This window comes from Peromyscus eremicus, chromosome 1 (assembly GCF_949786415.1).
Source record: "Peromyscus eremicus chromosome 1, PerEre_H2_v1, whole genome shotgun sequence".
NCBI classification, from domain to species: Eukaryota; Metazoa; Chordata; class Mammalia; order Rodentia; family Cricetidae; genus Peromyscus; species Peromyscus eremicus.
In genome coordinates, this window is record NC_081416.1 from 163,579,108 (window position 1) to 163,600,076 (window position 20,969).

Consider the following 20,969-nt stretch of genomic DNA (forward strand, 5'->3'; position numbering starts at 1 on the left):
GCCACGCAGAATGCGGTTGCCAGGCAATGCATTAGCACTGTCGCCATCTTCAACCAGCTGTTTTTAAAAAATTAGCGTGTAAATTACTACAGCACACAGGAAGGTTGCTAGTCAACACCTCGGCACCATCACCACCTTCAGGCCTGCATCTTCGCTCTCGTTATACAAAGGACGTGAAGCTGTCCCGGAGCAATCTGAACGCTTGGCAAGCACTACTTGCCGCCATCTTTGTTAGGGTCACGATGACTTCCGACTGGGGCGGAAGAGAATTTAATCCGGTTGGTGGGTCTGCGTTGAGGAAGGCGGGAATTTGGTCATCTCGCTTCTCGCCCTCTGGCGGCTCCAGACAGCAGGCCGACTCATGCTTCCAGACCTGCACTGAGAGTCCCCAGGGGGCTGACTTTCCGGGGTGCGGGCTTCCAGATGGGGGATGAGGGGCCAGGAAGTACGGTTCATCTGCTGTGCCTCGCAGCCTCCAGCGGGGTCCCCCTGTTCTGCAGGAGCAGCAGCGGCGGCGCCCCCTCCCGTCAGCAGGTAGAAGGGTTTGGGAAGCTGGGACTGCCTCTCGCAGGGAGTAGAGGCTGGGTGCCTTTCGCTGGTAAGGGGGACCACTAATAAGCGGCTTCCCGAAGAACTTTGGGGGAACATGGAAGAGGCTGCAGAGTGGGACACCAGGGTCTCAATGGGGAGGTCTTCGGAGTTACTACAGTGTTTCCCCACCCCTTCTCAGCTTCCTTTTTCTGTCATCGGCTCCCTCAATGGAGTCCACATGTTCGGACAGAATCTGGACGTGCAGCTGAACTCTGCAAGAACGGAAGACACAACCGTGGTGTGGAAGAGCTTCCATGACAGGTCCTTTGGCGGGATCAAGAGACACCACCTGTTCGGTGATCCCCGGCTCAGATGATCTGCTGTAGCTGGGCTATGGGACCTTGGATAAGCTACCCACCCTCTCTGATCCCGGTTCTCCCCGGGTCAGGATGTAGCCTGCAGTGTAGGAACAGCTGACAGACACCGGGTGCTTGGCCCCATGGCCAGGACTGACCTCCTTCTTGCTTCTCCGTTTTCGTCCCCACAGCATCACACTCATTGCTGTGTCATCCGAGGAGGGCACCTCGGAGCTGAGTCTGGAAAGAATGCTCCACATGGTGTTTGGGGCCATGGTGAGACTGGGTCCTCTTTTCTCCGAAACTCAAGAGATCTGCAACTCTCAGCCCCTTTGCCTCAGTCTAAACCCCTGATTTTTTTTTCTTCTCACACCCAGGCATCCAAACCTCAGCCCTCCTCCCTCATACACAGGATTCCAGGCCTGGTCCTCCTCTCTCACACCCACCCAAGTCCTGCCTTCTTTTTGACTGGAGTCCATTCTCTTGTGTCAAGTGTCCCACTCTCCTTTGTGACTCTTCTAGGTTCTCATTGTGGGACTTGAGGAGCTGACCACCATCCGGAATGTAGAGCGACTGAAGAAAGAGCTGAGGGTGAGGCCGTGGGACGTGAGTGCAGTTAGGATCCCTAAACCTTGCCAGTTTGTCTGGGACTATAATTCCCACCAGCCCTGGGACAGCATGAGCCCATAGGTTCTTAGGGAACTTGGTGTTCGACCCTGGAGTGGGGCCCAGCTTTCTCTGGACTGACCTGGGCCCACTTGGGTCCCAAGCCTTTCCCTTTCCCTCCACCAGGCCAGCTACTGTCTCATTGACAGCTTCCTGGGGAGCTCAGAGCTCATCGGGGACCTGACCCAGTGTGTGGACTCTGCCATCCCTCCAGAGGGCTCTCTCATGCAGGTATTGGGGCAGCTACAGAAATCAGTGTGTCCCATGGCTCTGGCCCAGCCTTCATTCTCTGCCCTCTGGACATCACCCGAGCACCCTCTTAGCACTCTGGAATGGAGTCTTACCTGGAACTCTTTCTAAAAGAACTCTCTTCCCTAGGACAGCCCTGCCCCTCTGCCTGATGTCCCAAGGCCTGTGTCCACTGGTGCTCACCAACCCATGCTGACATCCATAAACCAGTTTTAACTTCCTTGAGGGTCTCAAACAGCCTAAAACCTTGAAGGGAGCCCTGCCTTATCTGGGCAAATCCCTGTCTCCCTATCTTAAAGTTCTGTCCCTCGTGGCAGTGTGGCCTGACCAATCAGAACTTCCAATAGGTCAAACTGTAGATGCAGTTGTTAAAATTGTTGGCTCTACAGGGCCTCCCAGTGCAGGCCTGGCATCATGGCTACTCTAGAGGCTGAGAAAGAGGATGAAAAGTTTAAGGCTGGCGGGGCAACTCAGCAAGCACCTGACTCAAAAATTCAATGTGGCTTGGCAGTAGAGCCTCTTAGCTAGCATGCCCAAGGCCTTGAGTTACATTCCCATACGGAAGGGGAAAAAAAGTGATGCATGGTGAATTGTGAATGCTCACTGAATGGGCAAGTTCAAGCATTCCTGTTCACAGAGTGGGTGTGACACAGGAGCATGGCAGCCTAACATATTGGAGTGTCTCTGTCGGGCTTGTGGCTGCTCTTCCACTTCAGGCCCAGCCGGAGGGGTCCCTCCTTGCTTTATGACTCCCAGTCTGACCCCCTCCCCAGGAAACCCTCTCAGGGTTTGCGGAGGCCACTGGCACAGCCTTCGTCAGCCTGCTGGTATCAGGCCGAGTGGTGGCAGCGACCGAGGGCTGGTGGCGCCTGGGCATGCCTGAAGCCGTGCTGCTCCCCTGGCTGGTGGGGTCCCTGCCACCACAGGCCGCTCGCGATTACCCGGTGTACCTGCCACACGGGAGCCCCAAGGTGAGTGGGCGGGGGACAGGGTGGGGCCTCCCGAGGGCGGGCCGCCCGTGCTTAGCCCACCCTGCGCCCTGCTGCAGGTCCTGCAGGCGGGCCGCCCGTGCTTAGCCCACCCTGCGCCCTGCTGCAGGTCCTGCACGGCGGGCCGCCCGTGCTTAGCCCACCCTGCGCCCTGCTGCAGGTCCTGCACGGCGGGCCGCCCGTGCTTAGCCCACCCTGCGCCCTGCTGCAGGTCCTGCACGGCGGGCCGCCCGTGCTTAGCCCACCCTGCGCCCTGCTGCAGGTCCTGCACGGCGGGCCGCCCGTGCTTAGCCCACCCTGCGCCCTGCTGCAGGTCCTGCACGGCGGGCCGCCCGTGCTTAGCCCACCCTGCGCCCTGCTGCAGGTCCTGCAGGCGGGCCGCCCGTGCTTAGCCCACCCTGCGCCCTGCTGCAGGTCCTGCACGGCGGGCCGCCCGTGCTTAGCCCACCCTGCGCCCTGCTGCAGGTCCTGCACGGCGGGCCGCCCGTGCTTAGCCCACCCTGCGCCCTGCTGCAGGTCCCGCACGGCGGGCCGCCCGTGCTTAGCCCACCCTGCCCCCTGCTGCAGGTCCCGCACCGGCTGTTGACCTTAACGCTGCTGCGGGGCCTGGAGTTGTGTCTGCTGTGCGGGCCGCGCCCGCCCCTCGGCCAGCTGGACCCACAGGTGAGGCGGACTGTCGCGCTGCTGCCCCCCACCGCCCGGGACACCCCCTCAGAGTGCCACCTGCCGCTGTCCCTAGCCGACCAAGCAGCCGTAGGCACCCAGCCCCGTCCTCACGCCCCCCGGTCACGCCCCTGCAGCTGCTGGACCGTTGGTGGCAGCCGCTGCTGGAGCCCCTCCGCGCCTGCCTGCCCCTGGGCCCCAGGGTGCTGCCCGAAGGGTTCCCGCTGCACAGCGACATCCTCGGGTGAGGCTGAGGGGTGGGGCCCAGGGTGGGGCGGCCCGTGTGCCCGTCAGCGCCCCGTGGCCTGACAGTGCCTTTCCCCAGCCTGCTGTTGCTGCACTTGGAACTGAGACGCTGCCTCTTCACCGTGGAGCCTTCGCGGGATAAAGGTGCGCAGGGAAGCGGTGGGTGGGAGGGCCTTCGCCAGAGGCCACCTAGTCACGCCGCTCATTTTCCTCCAGAGCCTTCCCCTGAGCAGCGCCGGCGCCTCCTTAGAAACTTCTACACTCTGGTGGCCACCACACACTTCCCAGCAGGTCAGTGGCAGGCATGAACACCCTGAAACAGAGAACTCAGCATATGCCTGAATTGCCCTGGGCAATCTTAGTGCTTCACTCTGGACCCCTTCTCCAGCCAGGGCTTTTCAGTAAGGACTGGTTCTGGACGGGGCATTTTGTCCCCCACATGGAATTCCAGCCCCACTGCGGGCCAAGGCAGACGAACCATGAGTTTGAGGCCGGCCTGTGTTATAGTGCCTCAAAAGAAAGACGGATTACTGCTCCATCCTCCAAGACAAGGATGATCAGTTATGCTGATCCAAATGCCGAGCAAGGCTAAGTGGCAGCGCTCGATCCGTCCTTCCCGTCACCCTCCACGGTGCTGGGCAGAGCTCTGCTCAAGCTGAGAAGTGTGAGGATCCCAGACTCCATAGTGGGAAGTTGTCCCAAGAGACACAGGCAGGGATGGATAAAGACCTCACAAGTGTGCACACTAGTAGAGGCCTGTACTAGGGAGAGTAAGGTGTGATCCTCAGGAAGGTGACAGCACTTATGTCAACTCTGTGCTAGGACTGTCTGAGCTCTCTCTCTCTCTCTCTCACACACACACGCACACGCACACGCACATGCACACGCATGCACGTCATAGGAAAACAGCAGGGCTAGGTGGGAAGAGGATGAGGTGGGAGGTGCTGGGACCTCTGACTGGACTGTGGCTTCCAGGCCACAGCTATGCTGCTCACCACAGCCCTCCCCGTCCTTTCCCAGGGTCTGCAGAGAAAGAAGAGGATGCAGGTAGCCCAGCCCAGAGGCCCAGAGCTTGCTATCTGGTGCTGGGGCCGGGCGTGGGCTGGCGGCTGGTGGCGGTGCAGCTCGGGCTTCGGCTGCTGCTGCTGCTGCTGTCTCCTCAGAGCCCCACTCATGGGCTGCGAAGCCTTGCCACCCACACTCTACAAGCCCTTACCCCGTTCCTTTGACCACCTAGGGGTGGGGTGTCAATAGACGGGGTAACATTAGCGTCTCTCTGTTTATTCGCTCACAATAATACACGGACCCGGATGGGGAGAGGGAGGGAGGGCGACAATGGGGAGGGGAGGGGAGGAGGTACCAACTTCTCCAGCCCCTCTCCCCTCTGTGCTCTGGGGGACAAGGGAGGGAGGGTGCTTCCCTTGACCCCCCCAGAATGTAAACAGCAGCAGATGAACAAAAATAAAAATACAAAAGGCCAGAGGAAGCTCCCAGGCATGCCCCCACCCTGGGGTCTTGGCTGTCACCACTGGAGGCCTCCTCGCTGCCCCCTCCACCACAGCTGCCTCCATCCCAGGGCTGCCTGGCACCGGCCACATCCCAGGGCAAGTCCAGGGCTCAGAACTGCTGGGCCAGCAGCTCACACAGGTGACGGGAGACAGGCTCTTTGCTGGTACGCAGGGTCAGGCGGTACATCTGTGTGGAGATGGCGGCCACGAGCCGAGAGAGCCCAAGAAGGGGTACGAGGTCAGAGAGGTAAGGTAGGTAGAGAAGGAAGAACAGTGAGAGGCACAGGAAGGAGGGCTGGGTGCAGGGAATGTGGGGTCACGGGCAGGCCCTCCCTCAGCACTCACTTGGGCCTGGGCATTGGGCTCCAGCCGAAGCAGACACCCCACCTGCAGGGCTTTCGTCTGGATGATTCCAGCACCCACAAAGTTCTCAGGGTTGGGGTCCACATTGTCCAGAAGAGCAGAGCCAAACCCCAGAAGCTAGAATGGGGTGGGTATTGAAGAAGCAGAGCTGAGAAGCCTCCAGACTATCCCGGGTCAAACCCTCATGGGTGAGGACTGGTCCATCCAGTGGCCAGCACCCAGTAAATGCCCAGCCTCTCTCTCACCTTGGCCTTAGTAACTTCAGCATCCATGGGGTGGTTGGCTTTGAAGATTTTCTGTGCCTCCTGCAGGGGGCTGGGAGGGTGAAAGCACGGTCAGGCCCAGGAGGCCCCGCCCACCCCGCCCCGCCCCACCTCTCAGCCCCGCCCCTCACAGGCTCAGCTGCTTCCAGCGCTGGAAAAAGTCCTGGGCGGCCATCTCTGTGGGCTGGAAGAATTTGTTGATGGTCACCGGGAGCTTCAGGGTGAGGGACTGGGCGGTGCCACCGTACCTGGACAGATGAGAAGCAGCTCAGCCAGGTCCCATCCCTGAAGCCCCTGCCTCACTGCCCACAGCCACAGATTTGGCTCTCACTCACCGGAAGCGCACGGACAGCAGGGGTGGTGTCAGGAAGTCTCGCAGACACTCAATGTTGAGCACCTGCTGCACCTGCGCACCACCGTCCACCTGTGCAGCTACGCGCTTCGTCTGCACCGCCAGCTGTGGCCCGCAGTCAAGGAAGCTGGCTAGGGACAGGTGGCACAAGCTGAGGGCGTCTTGGGGCAGCCCCAACCGGGGTACACCAGAGGTTCTGAGGGCCAACCACAGACTCCCCTACATCTAACTCCCACACTCTTTGTCCTGGGGCATCTGAGACACTTAGGAATCTCCTTCTGGCCTCCACTCCTGGCTCCAATGGGTGACTAACCTCATGGACCATGATGGGCATCACAGTATTTTCTTAGCCTCAAGTACAAACTGGGTCCATGTGAAATGTCCTGGGGAGCCACTGAAACCATCCACCATCAGGACATGTCTGTCTGAGGAGCAGTGGCCGTGCACCCAGATGGACGTAATTAGTGTCACCATCTGTACTCAGGCCTGACCCCATGACAAGAACATGTAAGTGCCAGGCTGGCTGGTTCCTATACCCTACCTGGCCTGGCCTGGCCTGCCCTGCTTCAGACATAGAGCAGTCTGCCCTGGCTCTGGAAAGCTGGTGGACGAAGCAGAGGGTGAAGGACTAGTTGTTCTGGTCTCACACATGTGGACTGAGGACCATAGAAGGGGGAGGGGGGCCTGGCTCTGATACACCTTCCAGAACATCCCAGGAAGCTGGGCTTACTGGTGCACACCTATAAGCACAGGTAGGAGCAGACGGCTCACCTTGAATTCAAAGCCAGCCCAATCTGTAGAGTGAGTGGAAGCCAGCCTAGGCTGCATCGTACAGTTTCAAAAACAACAAAAGGTCCTCATAAGCAGAAAGAGGGGGAGCTACTTTTCTGGGGCGTTAGGAAGCAAGTCACTCAGCTGTGGTACTCCAGGACTACCAGTGCATGCAGCATCCCTGGGTAACCTGAGTGCAGGAGCCCCTAGCCCCATAGCATGAAGCCTCATACAGACCACATCAGCAAAGGTAAGGTGCTGGCAGGGGTAGTTGGGGTGCTGGAAGTCATACATCCTGTACATTGGGTCTCTGTCATCTGTCCCTGGGTAGAGGCCTACCTACTATGCATACATAGTCTTAGAGGTAACATACGCCTAATTCATAGTGAGGGCTGAACAGGTATGGACCTGAGTGTCTGCTTCCCAGGGGCCTACAGGGGTGGGTTGGGGCACTATCAGGGCCAAGAGCAGAGGATATGAGTCTGGAGGTCTCCAGGGTGGACCACGGTGGGCGAGAAGCTCTGGAACTGCACAGAAGTCTTGTTGCCATAGAAGAGATACATTCGGCCTGCAGCGGGTGGGTGAGGGTTCCATCCAAGCTCCTCTGATCCCTTCCCTGCCACCAGCCCAACCAGGAGGTGCTGCCAATAACCCACCCTTCCAGTAACCCGCCTCCCCCAACCTCCAGGCCACCAGGACACACCCAGGTTCTGCCGGAACTCGGACTTGACTCCAATCTGCAGCAGCTGGTTCTCAAACAAGACCCCACTGTTCTTACACACGAACCTGGCAGGGTGGTGGGAGTCAGGATGGTAGGGCTCCTCACCGCCCATCTTCATGTTCCCCAGCTGTCCCCGCTCCCCTGCCCACCTCTCCCAGAACTCACTTATTCAGCAGTTCATCCGCTTCTGGGATGGGAGGGCCTATGTCCTCAGGACCTGGGCTGGAGGAGAGGAAGAAGTGAGATTCACAGGGGACTGGGGGGTATAGGCAGCACTCTCTAGGAAGGCAGATTCCCCAGGACCCACAGGCCAAGTTTCCCCCAGAGACCCCCAGGAATGGGAGTGGGCCCCTGGCAGAGGGATCTCCCAAGGACCCCAACTTCCACTGTTTTCTAACCCTGTCAGTCATCAGAAACCCCTGAAGCCCACCCTGGGGACATCCATCAACCCCACAGCCAGAGGCCACCCCTTACTCAGCAGCTGGAGCTGGGTCAGCCAACAAAGCCATGGGGCTCTCAGGGGCAGGGGGCTCCAGCTCGCTGGGCCATCCAATCCCAGAGGAGACAGAGAAGACAGGTGTGGCAGGCAGCCAATCCCAGAGAGGCAGCAAGAGGGCCAGGGAAAGAGAGGCAAGAGGGTTCAGAAGGAAGAGTGGGCTGAGATACAGCTATGGGAAAGGACAGCACGGGGTAGCCAGGGCAGCAGAGGCCAGAGTGGCAGCCAGAGGCTAGGGACAGGAGGGACATGGAAGGGGGTGGGACTGAGTAGGACAAGGACAGGGGTACCTGAGGAAGGCCTCCTCAGGGGTGGGCCCCAGGCTGGGCTGTGCATTGGGGCCGTCAGAGAAGACATCCACCAGGAGGTTCCCACCTACAGGAACTGGAGGTGCAGCGGGGGGAGGGGCTGCCCGCAGCCCCAGGAGGTCCGCGGAGGGCGAGGGCGTCGACTGCAATTATGAGAGGGATAGGTGAGATAGGGCAAGGGACAGAGGACCCAGCCTGGCCACACGGTCCAGAACTGCGCTCACCACGGTGCTGGGGGTGGGCTCCACACCCCCATTGATGTCATTGTTGCTGGTATCCCTACGGCTGTCATCCAGGGCACTGGCTGCCCCAGGGCCCTTCTTGCGCTTCAGCTTGGCCAGGATAGATGACTCGCGCTCGGGAAATGGAGGCATTTCTTCTAGCACAGTGGCCTGTGGGCAGGAGAAAAGTCAGGGGGCACTTATGACCCGGGAGGGTGGTCCCAAGGCCTGGGGCATGGGCTCTGACCAGAACATCAGTGCTGGCTACAGAGCTGAGGGTGAGGTACTCCACTGCCCGCTGCTGGAGCTCCACATCGGCATTGCGCAGCTGGGAGCCGGCACGCAGAACGCCCTGGATGGTGGCCTTGGTCTCAGGGAAGAGGTTGATGAACTTGATGTAGGTGGACAAGAGCAGGGCGCGGGTGGCCACGCTGCACAGGTGGAACTTGGAGTGCAGCAATGAGAACTGGACAGGTGGGCTGTGGAGGGGTGAGGTCAGCAGACATGCCGTCACCCACACTCCCCGGGGCAAGGCTGGGACCGAGCCCAGGGAACGTGCTGAGGGGGTCTCTAGGAACCCCATCATTTCTCAGCCCGATGGGGGGTTCCCAACCCCCTAAGAGGTCCCCCAGAATGAGGCTCCCTCACCTGGAGCGTGGGTCCCCAGCAATCAAGTTCCCAAACTCCCCAAGGATGTAGCCACCGACCTTCACCATGTTCTCATGACAGGCTGGGGCCTGGAGGGCCTGTGAGGGAGCAAGGGAGAGCGGTGTGAGGATAAGGAGAGGAGTCCCCTGATCTCTGCAATGCACACGGGTCATAAATGGGGAAACTGAGGCATGGGGAAATTGTCAAGTGACTAGCTGGACTCTGTGCAGGGGACTCTGAGATCTCCCACACATACTGTGATTTCAGTGCTGGAGCCCCAGCTGCCGGCGATGTTTGGAAGGTCCTAAGAACTGGGGGAAGGGGGATCTACCTAGAGAAATGAGGGTACTAGGGAATGTGGTATCCTTGATTACTTCCTGGAAAGCCATGAGTAGCTTCCACCCCACGTTCTGTGCATGCCCAAGTGTGCACACAGGAGTGCATGCCCGTATGCAAAGTTACGAAGGCCAGAAGATGTCAGGTGTCTTCCTCAGTCATTCTCCACCTTGACATGGGACCTCTCACTGAACCGAGAGTTCCATTTTGGCTAGACTCGCTGGCCGGCAAGCCCCCACAGTGCTGGATTAGTCACACAGAGCCACACTCAGCTTCTGCAGGAGTGCCAGGACTGAAAACCAGACCCTCACACTTGCACACCTGAACTACTGCCCAGCCCTAGCTACACATTGCTGCTGCCACACCTGCCTTCCCTGCCATGATGGAACCTGTGAAGCACTGCATAGGGAATAAAGTGGCCAGCTCTCCTGGACAAGAACCAAAACACACGGGGATGACACCCATGCTGTGGACTCTTCACACCAGGAAGGTCCCAAGGTTGCAGGTCCCTTGAATGACTCAGGATGCTGGACCCTGCTGGTGGGGTATCTCATTGCCTAGATGCTTTTGACTGGCAGCCAAGTTCCACTATGGAGTCAAAGTGAAAGATGCTAACCTCAAACACTGTCTTGGCAGCATAACCCTGGACATCGTCACGGTTGGTGACGATCTGCAACACTCGGTACCACACCTCCTCGCTCACATAGTCGCCTGCGATGCGGATGAGGTTGAGGATGGTGTCCACATACCAGCTATAGTCTACTGCATACTTCTCAGCCAGGATGGCCACCTTCAACACCTATGGCAGAAGGTGGTAAGGTGTGAGTGGACGACTATGCCCACAGGAGGGGGACTACTGCCATTCCTGGATCTGTGATCACTGTTGACCCTGTCCTAACATCCAAGGTCCCTCCCCAGTCTCATCCCTTAGACCCAAAGGTCCAGGCCCCACACTCCTCCCAACCTAATGGGTCAGACCCCAGCCCTCCCCTTAGACTCTGTGGTCCAGGTCCCGGCCATCCTCCCTCACATCCAGGTGTCCAGCTCCGGCCCCTAGACTCACGATCTCCTCTCGGATAGCATAGTCTGCGGTCTCGAGGTACCGCAGCATCTCTGACACAATTTGCTTGGCATTGCTGCGGTCACACATGGCATACAGGAGGTCGGCTGCCCTCTGCCTCACACTGACATCCCGCTCCGTCTGAGGAAGAAGAACAGGATCAAAATGGGGCCTAAGCTGCACTGGGCCCACTGCAGGGCCACCAAGCACCTGGACACTCTGAGTGGGGCAGAGGGCTGCACCTTGAGGGCATTAATGACGGTATCAATGTGAGTCTTGACAGCCTCATGGGAGAACTCAGAGCTTGCCAGCGTGCACATGCTCTCCAGGGCCAGGTAGCGCAGGTTCGTCTCCCGGTGCTGCAGGAACTGGCCCAGCTGGTTACAGGCGCGGACCAGGAGGTTGGGTTCACTGCCAGGCACAAGTGAAGTATGGATGGAGATGCGACATGAACTGATCCATCTCATAGATCCCTGAGGATCCAGGTCCTCACTTCTGCTCACTCCAACACCCTGTTCTGACCCTCCTAGGAACCCAGACATCTGGGCTCATATGCACTGGAGTGGGGAATACAGCCAGCAGAAACTAGCCCTGATTTCAATCCCCAGTATGCAAGATTGAACCCACAAAGATATGCAGCAATTCTGCATCTACCTCAGAGGAGCATTTCACACCTCTGTCCCCTTCCTAGCAAGGATCCCAGGCCCCAAACTCCTCCCTTAGACTGTGGGGCCCTGCTTTCCTTCCTGAGATCCAGGTGTTAGATGCCAGCCATCCTTCCTCAGGCATATCCTGTTCTCTCTCCTCCCTCAGGCCGGTGGCCCTGCCTCTCCACACCCCCGCCTGCAGCACCTGTCATAGTGGATGATGAGGCTAATGGTCTCAAAGAGGATAGCGTTCTTGGCGTTGGAGTGCTGCACCTTCTTGGACTTGGGGGGCTCCTGGGCTTTGTTGAGCACGGTCTCGAGACACTCCACCAGCCGCCCTTTCACAGCCGCGTCCTCTGGGGAAGGGAAGGGAAGTGGCTGAGCTCTCTGCCAGTGCTCCCTGCAGTCTGCAGCCTGCTCCAGCTTTCGCCTTACATGGAGGGTCCAGCTACCTTTAAGGCCGGCAGTCCCAGGCTGGGCCTCTGCCTTCTGAAGCAGAACATTATTTCCAAGTCTGGGCTCCCATCCACTCCCCTCTTATGAACCTCAGTTTCCTCCTCTGCTGCACTGATGCTCCTTAAATTTCTCACACCAGTGTGGAAAGCCCAGGAGTCTTCCGCAGAGCCACCATGGAGTTGAAGCATTCCCAAGGAGATATCCACAGAGATCACGGAGCTGGCCCTCAACTGTCAGCCCCGAAGGCCACCGCACACTATCTGGGCACCAGGGATTATGAGGGTTTTGTTGTTTGTTTGGCGTTTTTAAATTTTATTTTTTAATTTTTGAGACAGGGTTTCTCTGTGTGGCCTTGAACTCAGAGATCCACCTGCCTTTGCCTCCCGAGTGCTGGGATTAAAGGCGTGCCCCTTTACCACTGCCTGGCTCAGGGATTATGACTTTAACAGACACAGACGCATCAGTGTCCGAGCACCCCACGCTGCAGAAGGCAGCAGGCGGACTGCAGCTGCATCAAGCAGCTGCCAGCACTCTAGTGAGGCGGCCCTGGGCCACGCTCCGGCTCGGGCCTCTCCTCTGTAAAGCATGCATGGTAACTAGCTCTCCCCATAGGAGAGGGCTGCGAGAAGGAAGGGGGCCCAAGGCAGGAGCATCACCCCAGGTGATGAGCAGGGCAGCAGAGCAAAAGGCTGCCTGCCCCATCTCCGGCACGTGGCCTCCCACGCAGTCTGGACCTTGCCTGGTTCTGGAGTGGACACACGCTGGCGGCCCACAGGCCTTACCTGGCGGTGGGTAGCTCTGCAGCAGCCGCAGCAGCTTCACGGAGAGCCAGGGGGCAGGAACGAAGTAATAGGTGTAGTCCTGGAGGTCGGTGGAGGCAGACGAGACAATCTGCAGAAGGAAGGAATGATGGGCGGGAGGAGGGCCCTGGGCCCTGAAGAGACATGTTCACACCAGGGTTGCACCGTAAGAGCCAGGGCTACAGAAGGGGAAACCAAGGCCTGAAGGTAGCGTGGCCTGAGCACGGGATCAGAACTAAGCCTGAGGATGGTGGAACCCTTTTCCTTCTTTCTGAACAGAGCACCACAGAGAGCCCAGCTGGTCTCACACAAGACCCTCCTGCTTCAGCTCCTGAGTGCTTGCACTGTGCCCCAACACCTGGCTCTGAATGTTCCAAGTAATGCTGCTAACAGTGGAACAAGTCTCTGCCAGCTCCTTGCGTGTGTCAGTTCCTTGGGCTCTGCCTCCTCCATTAGCCTTTACTACCCAGGTTCCTGCATCTTGAGCACTGCAGGTAACTACTAAAGAGTCTGGAGCTGGGTCTGATCCTAGGTCCCAGGTCCAAAACAGGTCAGAAAGGGACACAGTCAAAGATCAAAAGACTGTCTCTTCTCAGGGTAATCTCCTTCTCCACCTTGAAAAGCCTTCTCCAAGCAGCCGGGCAGTGGCGCACACCTTTGATCCCAGCACTGGGAGTCAGAGGCAGGTGGATCTCTGTGAGTTCAAGGCCAGCCTGGTCTACAGAGTTGAGTTCCAGGACAGCCAGAGATACCCAGAGACCCTGTCTGGGGGAGGGGGGGTGACAACAGGGTGGGACAAACACACATTTTCTCCAGGAAGCCCCCCCACAGCACTCTGACAGTGGCATGACCATGTCTCCTCATCCTTGTTCCCTCCTGGGCCTGGCACCTGGCACATTCAGATGTGGGAAATGACGGGCTGGGGACAGACTGAACGGTGGGTATAGGTGATCCTTTGGCCCAAGGATCTGAGGTACTTCTGACCTCCAGACAATAGTTTGATTTCCCTGAGTTTCCCTTTGGTTAGCACCCCTGAGAAGCTCGCCTGGCTCCCAGACGGGGTTAGGCTCTCCATTAGGGGCCCACGATGTCGAGCCCCCTCCACAACATCCCTCCACAACATCCCTCCACGACATCCCCACAGCTCTTCTTGGCAGTCTGTGACTGAGTCACCATCCCTGTCACTCTCTCCCTTCCCAGGACAGGGGCTCCTTAAGGGCTGATGCAGATGCAGAGCCAGGCACACAGAGGCTCCGGGTGCTTTAAGGACAGCGCCGGTGGGGAGAGGCGAAAGACAGGACAAGCAGAGAGGAAAGAGCAGAACAAGCAAGAGAAGAGAGGGAAGAAAGGCCAGGAAGACGGCTTTGGGGTGCTTGGTGGCACCCCAACTCCTTATCCACAACAGCCATGCTACACCCAGCATTGGTGTCAGCCCCTGAAGCATGTAGGAAAAGAAGCTCAGAGAAGTGGAGCCACTTGCCTGTACTGCACGGCCTGGATGAAGCCGCCGCAGAGGCTTTGCTTGTAAGGGGGAGAGTGACAGAGGTGTCACAGACACACTAGTGTGACAGCATACTCACCCGGCTCAGGCGAGACACAGCCAGGGAGATACAGGTCTTGAAGTCATCCGGATTCTTCTTACAGAGGCAGGTGATAAGGCTGACAGCGGCTGTGACCACTCCCTGTAAGGAGTGGGGACAGACTTCAGGCATGACGGCCCAGGCTCATGGCCGGGATGGGATGGGCAAGGGCAAATGCAAGGACATTCCAGGTAGGGGGCAAGATACATGCAAGGGTGATTGTGCTTCAGGGGAAGGGCAAAGAGACCTCGCAGATGGGATCTGGGGACCTGGCAAGGCCCTGGCATCGGGGTAAATCACCTCAGAAGTAAGGAGCACAGTTGGGGTACTGGGAGTCTTAGGTGGGGCAAGAGTCATGTCTTTCTTAGACAGGCAGGGAATGGGCCTTGCTAGGGGATCTCTAGGCTCAGAAATACGCAGGATTTTTTTTTTTTAAGGAGCTGGGTCAGAGATGGGGACAGTCCCTGGCAGCCAAGGAGATATCAAAGAAGTAGGAAAGTTTCTAGAAAAATCGGGCAGGTCATAGGCACTGGGGACATAGGAGCTGGGTTGGAATGTCACGGGGTTCCTAGCATCAGGGAAGAGGTCAGGACAGGGGCTTCAGGCATTTGGGGGCATCTGGGCACCTCACCATGTGTTGGTCATTGAGCAAGTGCACTACACGTGCCGTCCACTCGCCCATGGGCACCAGGTCAGGTGAAGCCTTGTAAAGTCGAAGCAGGCATAGGGCTGCACTTTGCTTCACACTGTCCATGCTGTCTCTGTGGGGACAGTGCGGGACAATCAGGACTACCTGGACCCAGTGCACCCGACTTCCCAGGATAGGACACAGGCAGCCAGGGTGACCCCAAAGCATCTGGACGCTGCCCTGACTGTCCCAAGGACTCTGTCTCATCATCCACAAAACAACTGGCAGTACCAGACAGAATGTGCAGGCTGGCTCTGCCCTGCATCCTGAGCGCCTGCATGTGCCCTGCATTGCTGTAGATTTTGGAGAGACTGGCAGACACACTGGCGAACACACTTTTGCTCACAGACCTCGCCGGTAACTGCTGAGGCAGAGACAGAAGAAACCAAAGGAGGAGAGACAGGAAACGGTTCTCCTTGGGAGTCCTAGAGGCCCAGAGAGGCCCAGCCCTGCCCTGCCCATCCAGGATTCCAAGCAGACAACTTCAAACTTTAATCAGGGCTTCAAGAGCCAAGGCTGGCCTTCAAGTTCTGATTCCGTTGCCCCATCTGCCCAGTGCTGGGATTACAGGGAACCCGTCCAGCTATATCTCAGCTCTCTGGGTTTACTTCTACATCCTGACTGATGAGAGGTGTACACCACCACACGTGGTTTCTACGGTACCGTGGATGGAATAGCGCTTTGGGTATACTAGGTGAGCACTCTGCCAGTGGAGCTCAGCCCCAGCCCGCTTCCATGTATCATCCACTCTTGACTGAAGGATTCCCTTGTCTTGTCCGTTTCCTGGTCAGTAACTTTGAAACTAGACAGAAGCAGACAGACCAAGGTGCCGCTCAGGGTGGGTGCAAACTGCAATACATGCAGATGCAGCAGGCAGCAAAGATGGACACAGATTGAGTCCAGACCTAGAAGGCTTCAGGGGAACGGGGAGGAAGAGTGGAGCCAGAGGACATGGGCTGGCTTCTGTGGTGTGCTGCACATATCTGGTGCACATAAATTCACAAAAGCACACATACACATAAAAATGAATAAATAAGTATTTTTAAAGGAGTGATAAGCTGGGGCTGGTGACACATACCTGTCACTCTAGCCCTAAGGAAGCTGAGGCTGGATGACAGTAAAATCAAGGACAGTCTAGACTACAGAGTTCAAGGTCAGGCTGGCAACTGAACGGGACCTTTTCCCCCCTTTTGAGACAGTCTCTCACCATGCAGCCCTGGCTAGCCTAGAACTCAATATGTGTATTAGAGTAGCCTCAGATTCACATAAATCTGTCTGCCCACATGCCACCATGCCACCAAGACAGTGTCACCTGCCAGGCAGTGGTGGCGCACGCCTTTAATCCTAGCACTTGGGAGACAGAGGCAGGAGGATCTCTGTGAGTTCGAGGCCAGCCTGGTCTACATAGTGTGTTCCAGGACAGCCAGGGCTGTTACACAGAGAAACTCTGTCTTGAAAAACCAAAAAACTAAACAAATAGTAGACACTGAATTTTGCTCAACAGTGTAGCACACTATCACTCTGTACTCTAGAGGCTAAGTAGCAGGAGGAGCAGTTCAAGGTTATACTCAGCTACATAGTGAGTTCAAGGCCAACGTGGACTACACTGGACCATCTCAAAAAACAAGCAAATCAAACTAAAAGCAGACAGCGATCAGAATGGGTTCCTAATGAGAGCCTGTTGCGAACTTTTTTTTTTTTTTTTTTTTTACAAGACAGGGTTCCTTCGTGCAGCCACGGCTGTCCTGGAACTCACTCTGTAGCCCAGGCTGGCCTCCAACTCACAGAGATCCGCCTGCCTCTGCCTCTTTGGTGCTAGGATTAAAGGCGTGCGCCGCCGCTGCCCAGTGGGGTTAAAATTATTAACTAATCAGTTAGGAGGCAGGATCTGACTATAAAGCTACTCAAGCTGGCCTTGAGAAGCCCCCTTCTCTCACCCCCACCCCCAAACAGAGTTTCTCTGTGTAACAGTCCTGGCTGTCCTGGAATTCGCTTTGTAGACCAGGCTGGCCTCGAACTCACAGAGATCATCCTGCCTCTACCTCCTGAGTGCTAGGATTAAAGGCTTGTGCCACCACTGCCCAGCTATGACCTTGAATTCTTAATCCTCCTGCCTCAGTTTCCCAGAGCTGGATGGCAGGTCTGCAACCGTAACAGGACCTTCACCCTTTTCCTACTGTAGGTCAGCCCATACTCCGGCCCTACCTGAACAGAGCACACTGGGCCGCCTCAGGACCTCAGGACCCGCCTTCAGGCTACCTCTCTTCCCTAGTCCCCGCCGCCGCCGCCCTCTTGAGTACTGCACACATATGGGATGCATACATACATATAGGCAGAGCACTCACACACGAGACAGCCTGGCTTGGATCGTTTCATAGGTGACCCAGGCAGAGGAACCCGGGCGCAATGGTGCGCATGCCTGCAATCCCAGCACTAAGGAGGTGGAAGCTGGAGAACAGGGGCACGGCAGACTGGGCTACATGATGCCCTGCCTCAAACAAACCAACAGGCTGGAAGCCAGCCTTGGTTGCTCTGTGCCAGAGACAGAGACAGGTAATTTTGTACACAGTTCCCAGGGGTGTTTATTTCTAGGTCACCCACACTTTGATGTGTGGCTCCCCACAGCTTCTACCTGGACAAGCTTTTCTTTGCTCCCAGAAGCTGCAAAGCTCCCCCAGATCCCAGAGGCCTTCAAAGCCCAGCCTGTCTGAGCCCTGTTCGTCAGGGTTGGCTGCTCCTGCTGGCCTGTGTGTGCCTCATTAACTGGCTAGCTCAGGACACCATTAACCAATAGTCTCTTGCTCCTTTGTCCAAACTAAAGTCTTCCCCTTTTTTTGAGGCAGGGTTTCAGGCTGGCCTCAGGCTTGTTCAGTCTTCTTGCCTCCTACAGGCTCCACTACACCCACATCAGCCACATTTGTCTACACTGCCGGAAACAGAAATCTCACCTCTGGGCACAGCAATCACAGTGCTCTTTCTCAAAGTAACACTGCTTCTGCTGTCCATCCGCCTGACACATACCAGTCACCCCCACTTCCGTGGGAAGCGAAGGCAGACTCTCCAGAGTCTCTTCCCTGCTCACTACACTCCATCCAGAGACTCCCTGGTGACCACACACCTACACCCTGAGCCTTGGTACTGCTGGGCCTTTTGTGAAAGGCATTCACATCCTCCAGTGATTACTGACTCCATTCTAGTGCATTACACGTCACCCCTGGAGAATTCCTGACTTGTTAATTAAAGCCTTTTTCAGAGCCAGAGAGATGGCTCAGCAGTTAAGAGCACTTGCTGCTCTTCCAAAGGGCACTTCCGTTCCCAGCACCCATGTCAGTGGCTCCCAACCCCCTGTGCCTCTACCTCCAGAGGACCCCATGCTTCTGGCCTCCAAGAGCACGTGCACTCACGTGCACATACCCACACACAGACAAACACACCTACACGATTTAAAATAACACTGACTGCTCTTCCCAGGTTCAATTCCTAGCACCCACATGGCAGCTCACAACCATCTGTAACTCTAGCTTCAGGGACTCCGACACTCTCACACAGACATACATGCAGACAAAACACCAATCAATACTCATAAAATAAAAATGAATAAATTACTTAGAAAAGAAAGAAAAGAAAAAGGTCAAGCCACTTTTCCCCACCCCCTGGTGTGCTCACTACTCTGTGTACTTCTTCTTTCAGTAGGAAAAAACTAACAAGCAAAAAACTGTTTTGGGCTAGAGAGATGCTCAGCTGTTAAGAGCCCTGCTGCAAGCTGGGTAGTGGGGGCGCACGCCTTTAACTAACCCTAGCACCCAGGAGGCAGAGGCTGGCGGATCTCTGTGTAGACCAGTCTGGTCTACAAATCAAGTTCACGATAGCAAGAGCTGTTACACAGAGAAACCCAGTCTCAACACTCCCACCCCAAAAAAAGAAGAATTAGTTTTGAACAGGTTCTCATATAGCCCAGGCTGGCTTTGAACTCCCTAAGTGTCAGAAGATGACCTTGACCTTCTGCTCCTCTTGCCTCCATACCCAGTGCACAGTGCTGGGGATCTTGGGTAGGCCAGGTAAGCACTCTCCCAGCAGAGCTCCAGCCCCGGCCACCTGTGCACCTTCTTCTCCAGTACCCTGGCAGTTGGGAATACAGGTCTACTCCCATTGCTGCCTCGGAGTCAGAGCCGTGCTACAAATCGACGTGGACTACTCAGGAAACAACAGCCCAGAAGCTTCCTGCAGCAGGCAGGTCACACAGGGCCACCGCTGACCCGGCTAGCCTGAAAATCCCGCCTCTTCTCACCCAGCAGAAGCTGCCACCACTGGGAAAACCTTCTCGGCTGTGGCCACTGAGACTGTCCACCTCTGGTGGCACCATTGTCACCCATCAGTGCTGCAGGCACAGGGGAGATGCTGTTTCTTGAATGAGATAGGGATGAGACCGTCACTTCCACAGGAGACAGTAATGGTGTGTATCAGATACATGGCCACCAGGTGGGGACAGGCCCTTCCCTTCCAGGCAGCCTGGGGACATGGTCTAAGGCCCAGGGAGGAGAACTCGGGAGTACCACAAACCAAGCTGGCTCTCAGTTTTGACTCTGCCCTTTAGCGGTGGTCCCCAGTGCCTCACCCAGCCACCAGGATTCGGGGAATGTCAGCGGCAAAGGCCTCGCCCATCTCACGGCTGCCCACGTTGGCGATACAGTGCAAGGCCAGGCACATGAAGGTGGGGTTGCGGCTGGCCAGGTCATTCTTGATGGCGTTGTTGATGAGCCGGATCAGCTCTGAGTTCGAGTTCACCAGGACTGAGATGAACAGGTACCCCTGGGGGGTAGGGAGGGACAGCTGGGAGCCTGTGGCTAAGAGGCACTAGACTAATCTAACATGCAGCAGTGTAGGCCCTAACCCTCCTTCCCTCAAACCCAGGGATCCAGACCCCAGCCCCTCCCTCGGCCCAGCACCCACCCTCTTCCCCTCCCTCAGCCCAGCACCCACCCACCCTGGTCTCTTCCAGCACTCACTATCTGCTTCTCTGTGTACTTGTTGGAGCTTAGAAGGTTCACAGCCTCCATGTGTCCAAAGTCAATGTCATGGCCAAGCAGGAAGATGAAAAGCAGCTTACACACATACTTCTTCTTACTGTAGCCATCCAAGGCCTTGTCCCCTGAGGCAGAGGAGGGAAAAGGAGCCACATGAGGAAGACTTGCAAGTACTCTGAGCCCGGCTCCCTCCCCTAGGCTCTGGGCCACCAGCCTGCCTTTGAACTTGGAGCGGATGTTGGCCAGTTCCTTGTTGATCCTCTTGATCTCAGCCTCTTTGCTCTTGCCTGTGGAGAGAGGACGAGGCATGTGAGGCTTTATTCAGTCACCTGCCCTCACTTCCCCTGCAGGGCCTGGGCTCAAATGCCCACTCCCCACACCTCACACGGTGCCCCACTGGGAGCGCTCCAAATGCCCACTCCCCACATAGTGCCCCACTGGGAGCTTGCTGGTCTGTCTCCAGGCAGCCACCAGTAGTACATGCTTTCTGCCCTCCTTCCTCCTCTTCCTAGTGGGCCATGAACTACAGGGTGCTGGGGTTGGGTTTGGAGGGGTCTCCATCTCTCCTGTCCTGTCCCTGAGCGCTCCGCTCTGCTCTGCGATAGAACTGTGACCAACGAATGACAGAAAAGCTACACTGACGCCTGCCTCTCCCTAAGCAGCAGCACCTGACGATGATCTATCTCCCAGCACGACTCTCCTTCCTCATCCTCTTAACCCCTAGGTCTACGCTGTCCCTAAACCTCTGTCAAGACACAAAGATTCCCTTTGTGATACCAGGCCAGGGCTGTCTGGAGTCCCATGCACCCTGTTCTGTGTGCTGCCTGTCTTCTGGCCACCCTCACTGCCACTAGAGCCCCCAGGGCCACACCTCCAGATGTCACTGCACACTCAACTCCTCTAAATAGAACCCTGTTCCACACAGGGACCTTCAGAGCATGTCCCTGCATGTGACACACCGCACCTCACCCAAACACAGCCTGCACTTCATAGGCTCCTCTGGCAGCCTTCTCCCTGCCTCCTTCCT

General features: G+C 57.0%; 2 protein-coding genes across 4 annotated transcripts in view; one reads left to right on the top strand and one right to left on the bottom strand.

The window, feature by feature from the left end:
• Positions 1-4,968, top strand: Fuz (fuzzy planar cell polarity protein). The gene is made up of 11 exons (XM_059278526.1): positions 1-534; positions 731-852; positions 1,079-1,163; positions 1,410-1,478; positions 1,680-1,784; positions 2,576-2,773; positions 3,359-3,454; positions 3,592-3,698; positions 3,780-3,844; positions 3,917-3,991; positions 4,721-4,968. Exons 1-11 carry the CDS (start codon positions 424-426, stop codon positions 4,927-4,929), a joined length of 1,242 nt encoding a protein of 413 aa, XP_059134509.1. The 5' UTR covers positions 1-423; the 3' UTR covers positions 4,930-4,968.
• The window catches only part of Ap2a1 (adaptor related protein complex 2 subunit alpha 1), a 25,273-nt gene continuing 9,264 nt past the window's right edge, over positions 4,961-20,969 (bottom strand). Inside the window, exons 2-23 of one of the 3 annotated variants that reach the window (XM_059278462.1) lie at positions 20,161-20,229; positions 19,925-20,067; positions 19,534-19,727; positions 14,862-14,991; positions 14,231-14,332; positions 12,633-12,741; positions 11,600-11,750; positions 10,990-11,158; positions 10,751-10,888; positions 10,304-10,486; positions 9,352-9,449; positions 8,951-9,182; positions 8,707-8,874; positions 8,465-8,625; positions 7,844-7,900; positions 7,661-7,743; positions 7,436-7,525; positions 6,170-6,293; positions 5,966-6,082; positions 5,817-5,886; positions 5,632-5,688; positions 4,961-5,219 (exon numbers count right to left, since the gene is read on the bottom strand). In XM_059278462.1, coding sequence (XP_059134445.1) covers positions 4,989-5,219; positions 5,632-5,688; positions 5,817-5,886; positions 5,966-6,082; positions 6,170-6,293; positions 7,436-7,525; positions 7,661-7,743; positions 7,844-7,900; positions 8,465-8,625; positions 8,707-8,874; positions 8,951-9,182; positions 9,352-9,449; positions 10,304-10,486; positions 10,751-10,888; positions 10,990-11,158; positions 11,600-11,750; positions 12,633-12,741; positions 14,231-14,332; positions 14,862-14,991; positions 19,534-19,727; positions 19,925-20,067; positions 20,161-20,229 — 2,876 coding nt within the window. In that variant the 3' untranslated portion in view covers positions 4,961-4,988. The other 2 variants (XM_059278454.1, XM_059278450.1) reach the window with 2 other exon arrangements.

Coding starts and splice junctions, on each gene's coding strand:
- Fuz (XM_059278526.1), top strand. CDS start 424: ATGGGGGATGAGGGGCCAGGAAGTACGGTTCATCTGCTGTGCCTCGCA. Junction 1,479..1,679: donor GACTGAAGAAAGAGCTGAGG/GTGAGGCCGTGG, acceptor TCCCTCCACCAG/GCCAGCTACTGTCTCATTGA. Junction 3,992..4,720: donor CACCACACACTTCCCAGCAG/GTCAGTGGCAGG, acceptor GTCCTTTCCCAG/GGTCTGCAGAGAAAGAAGAG.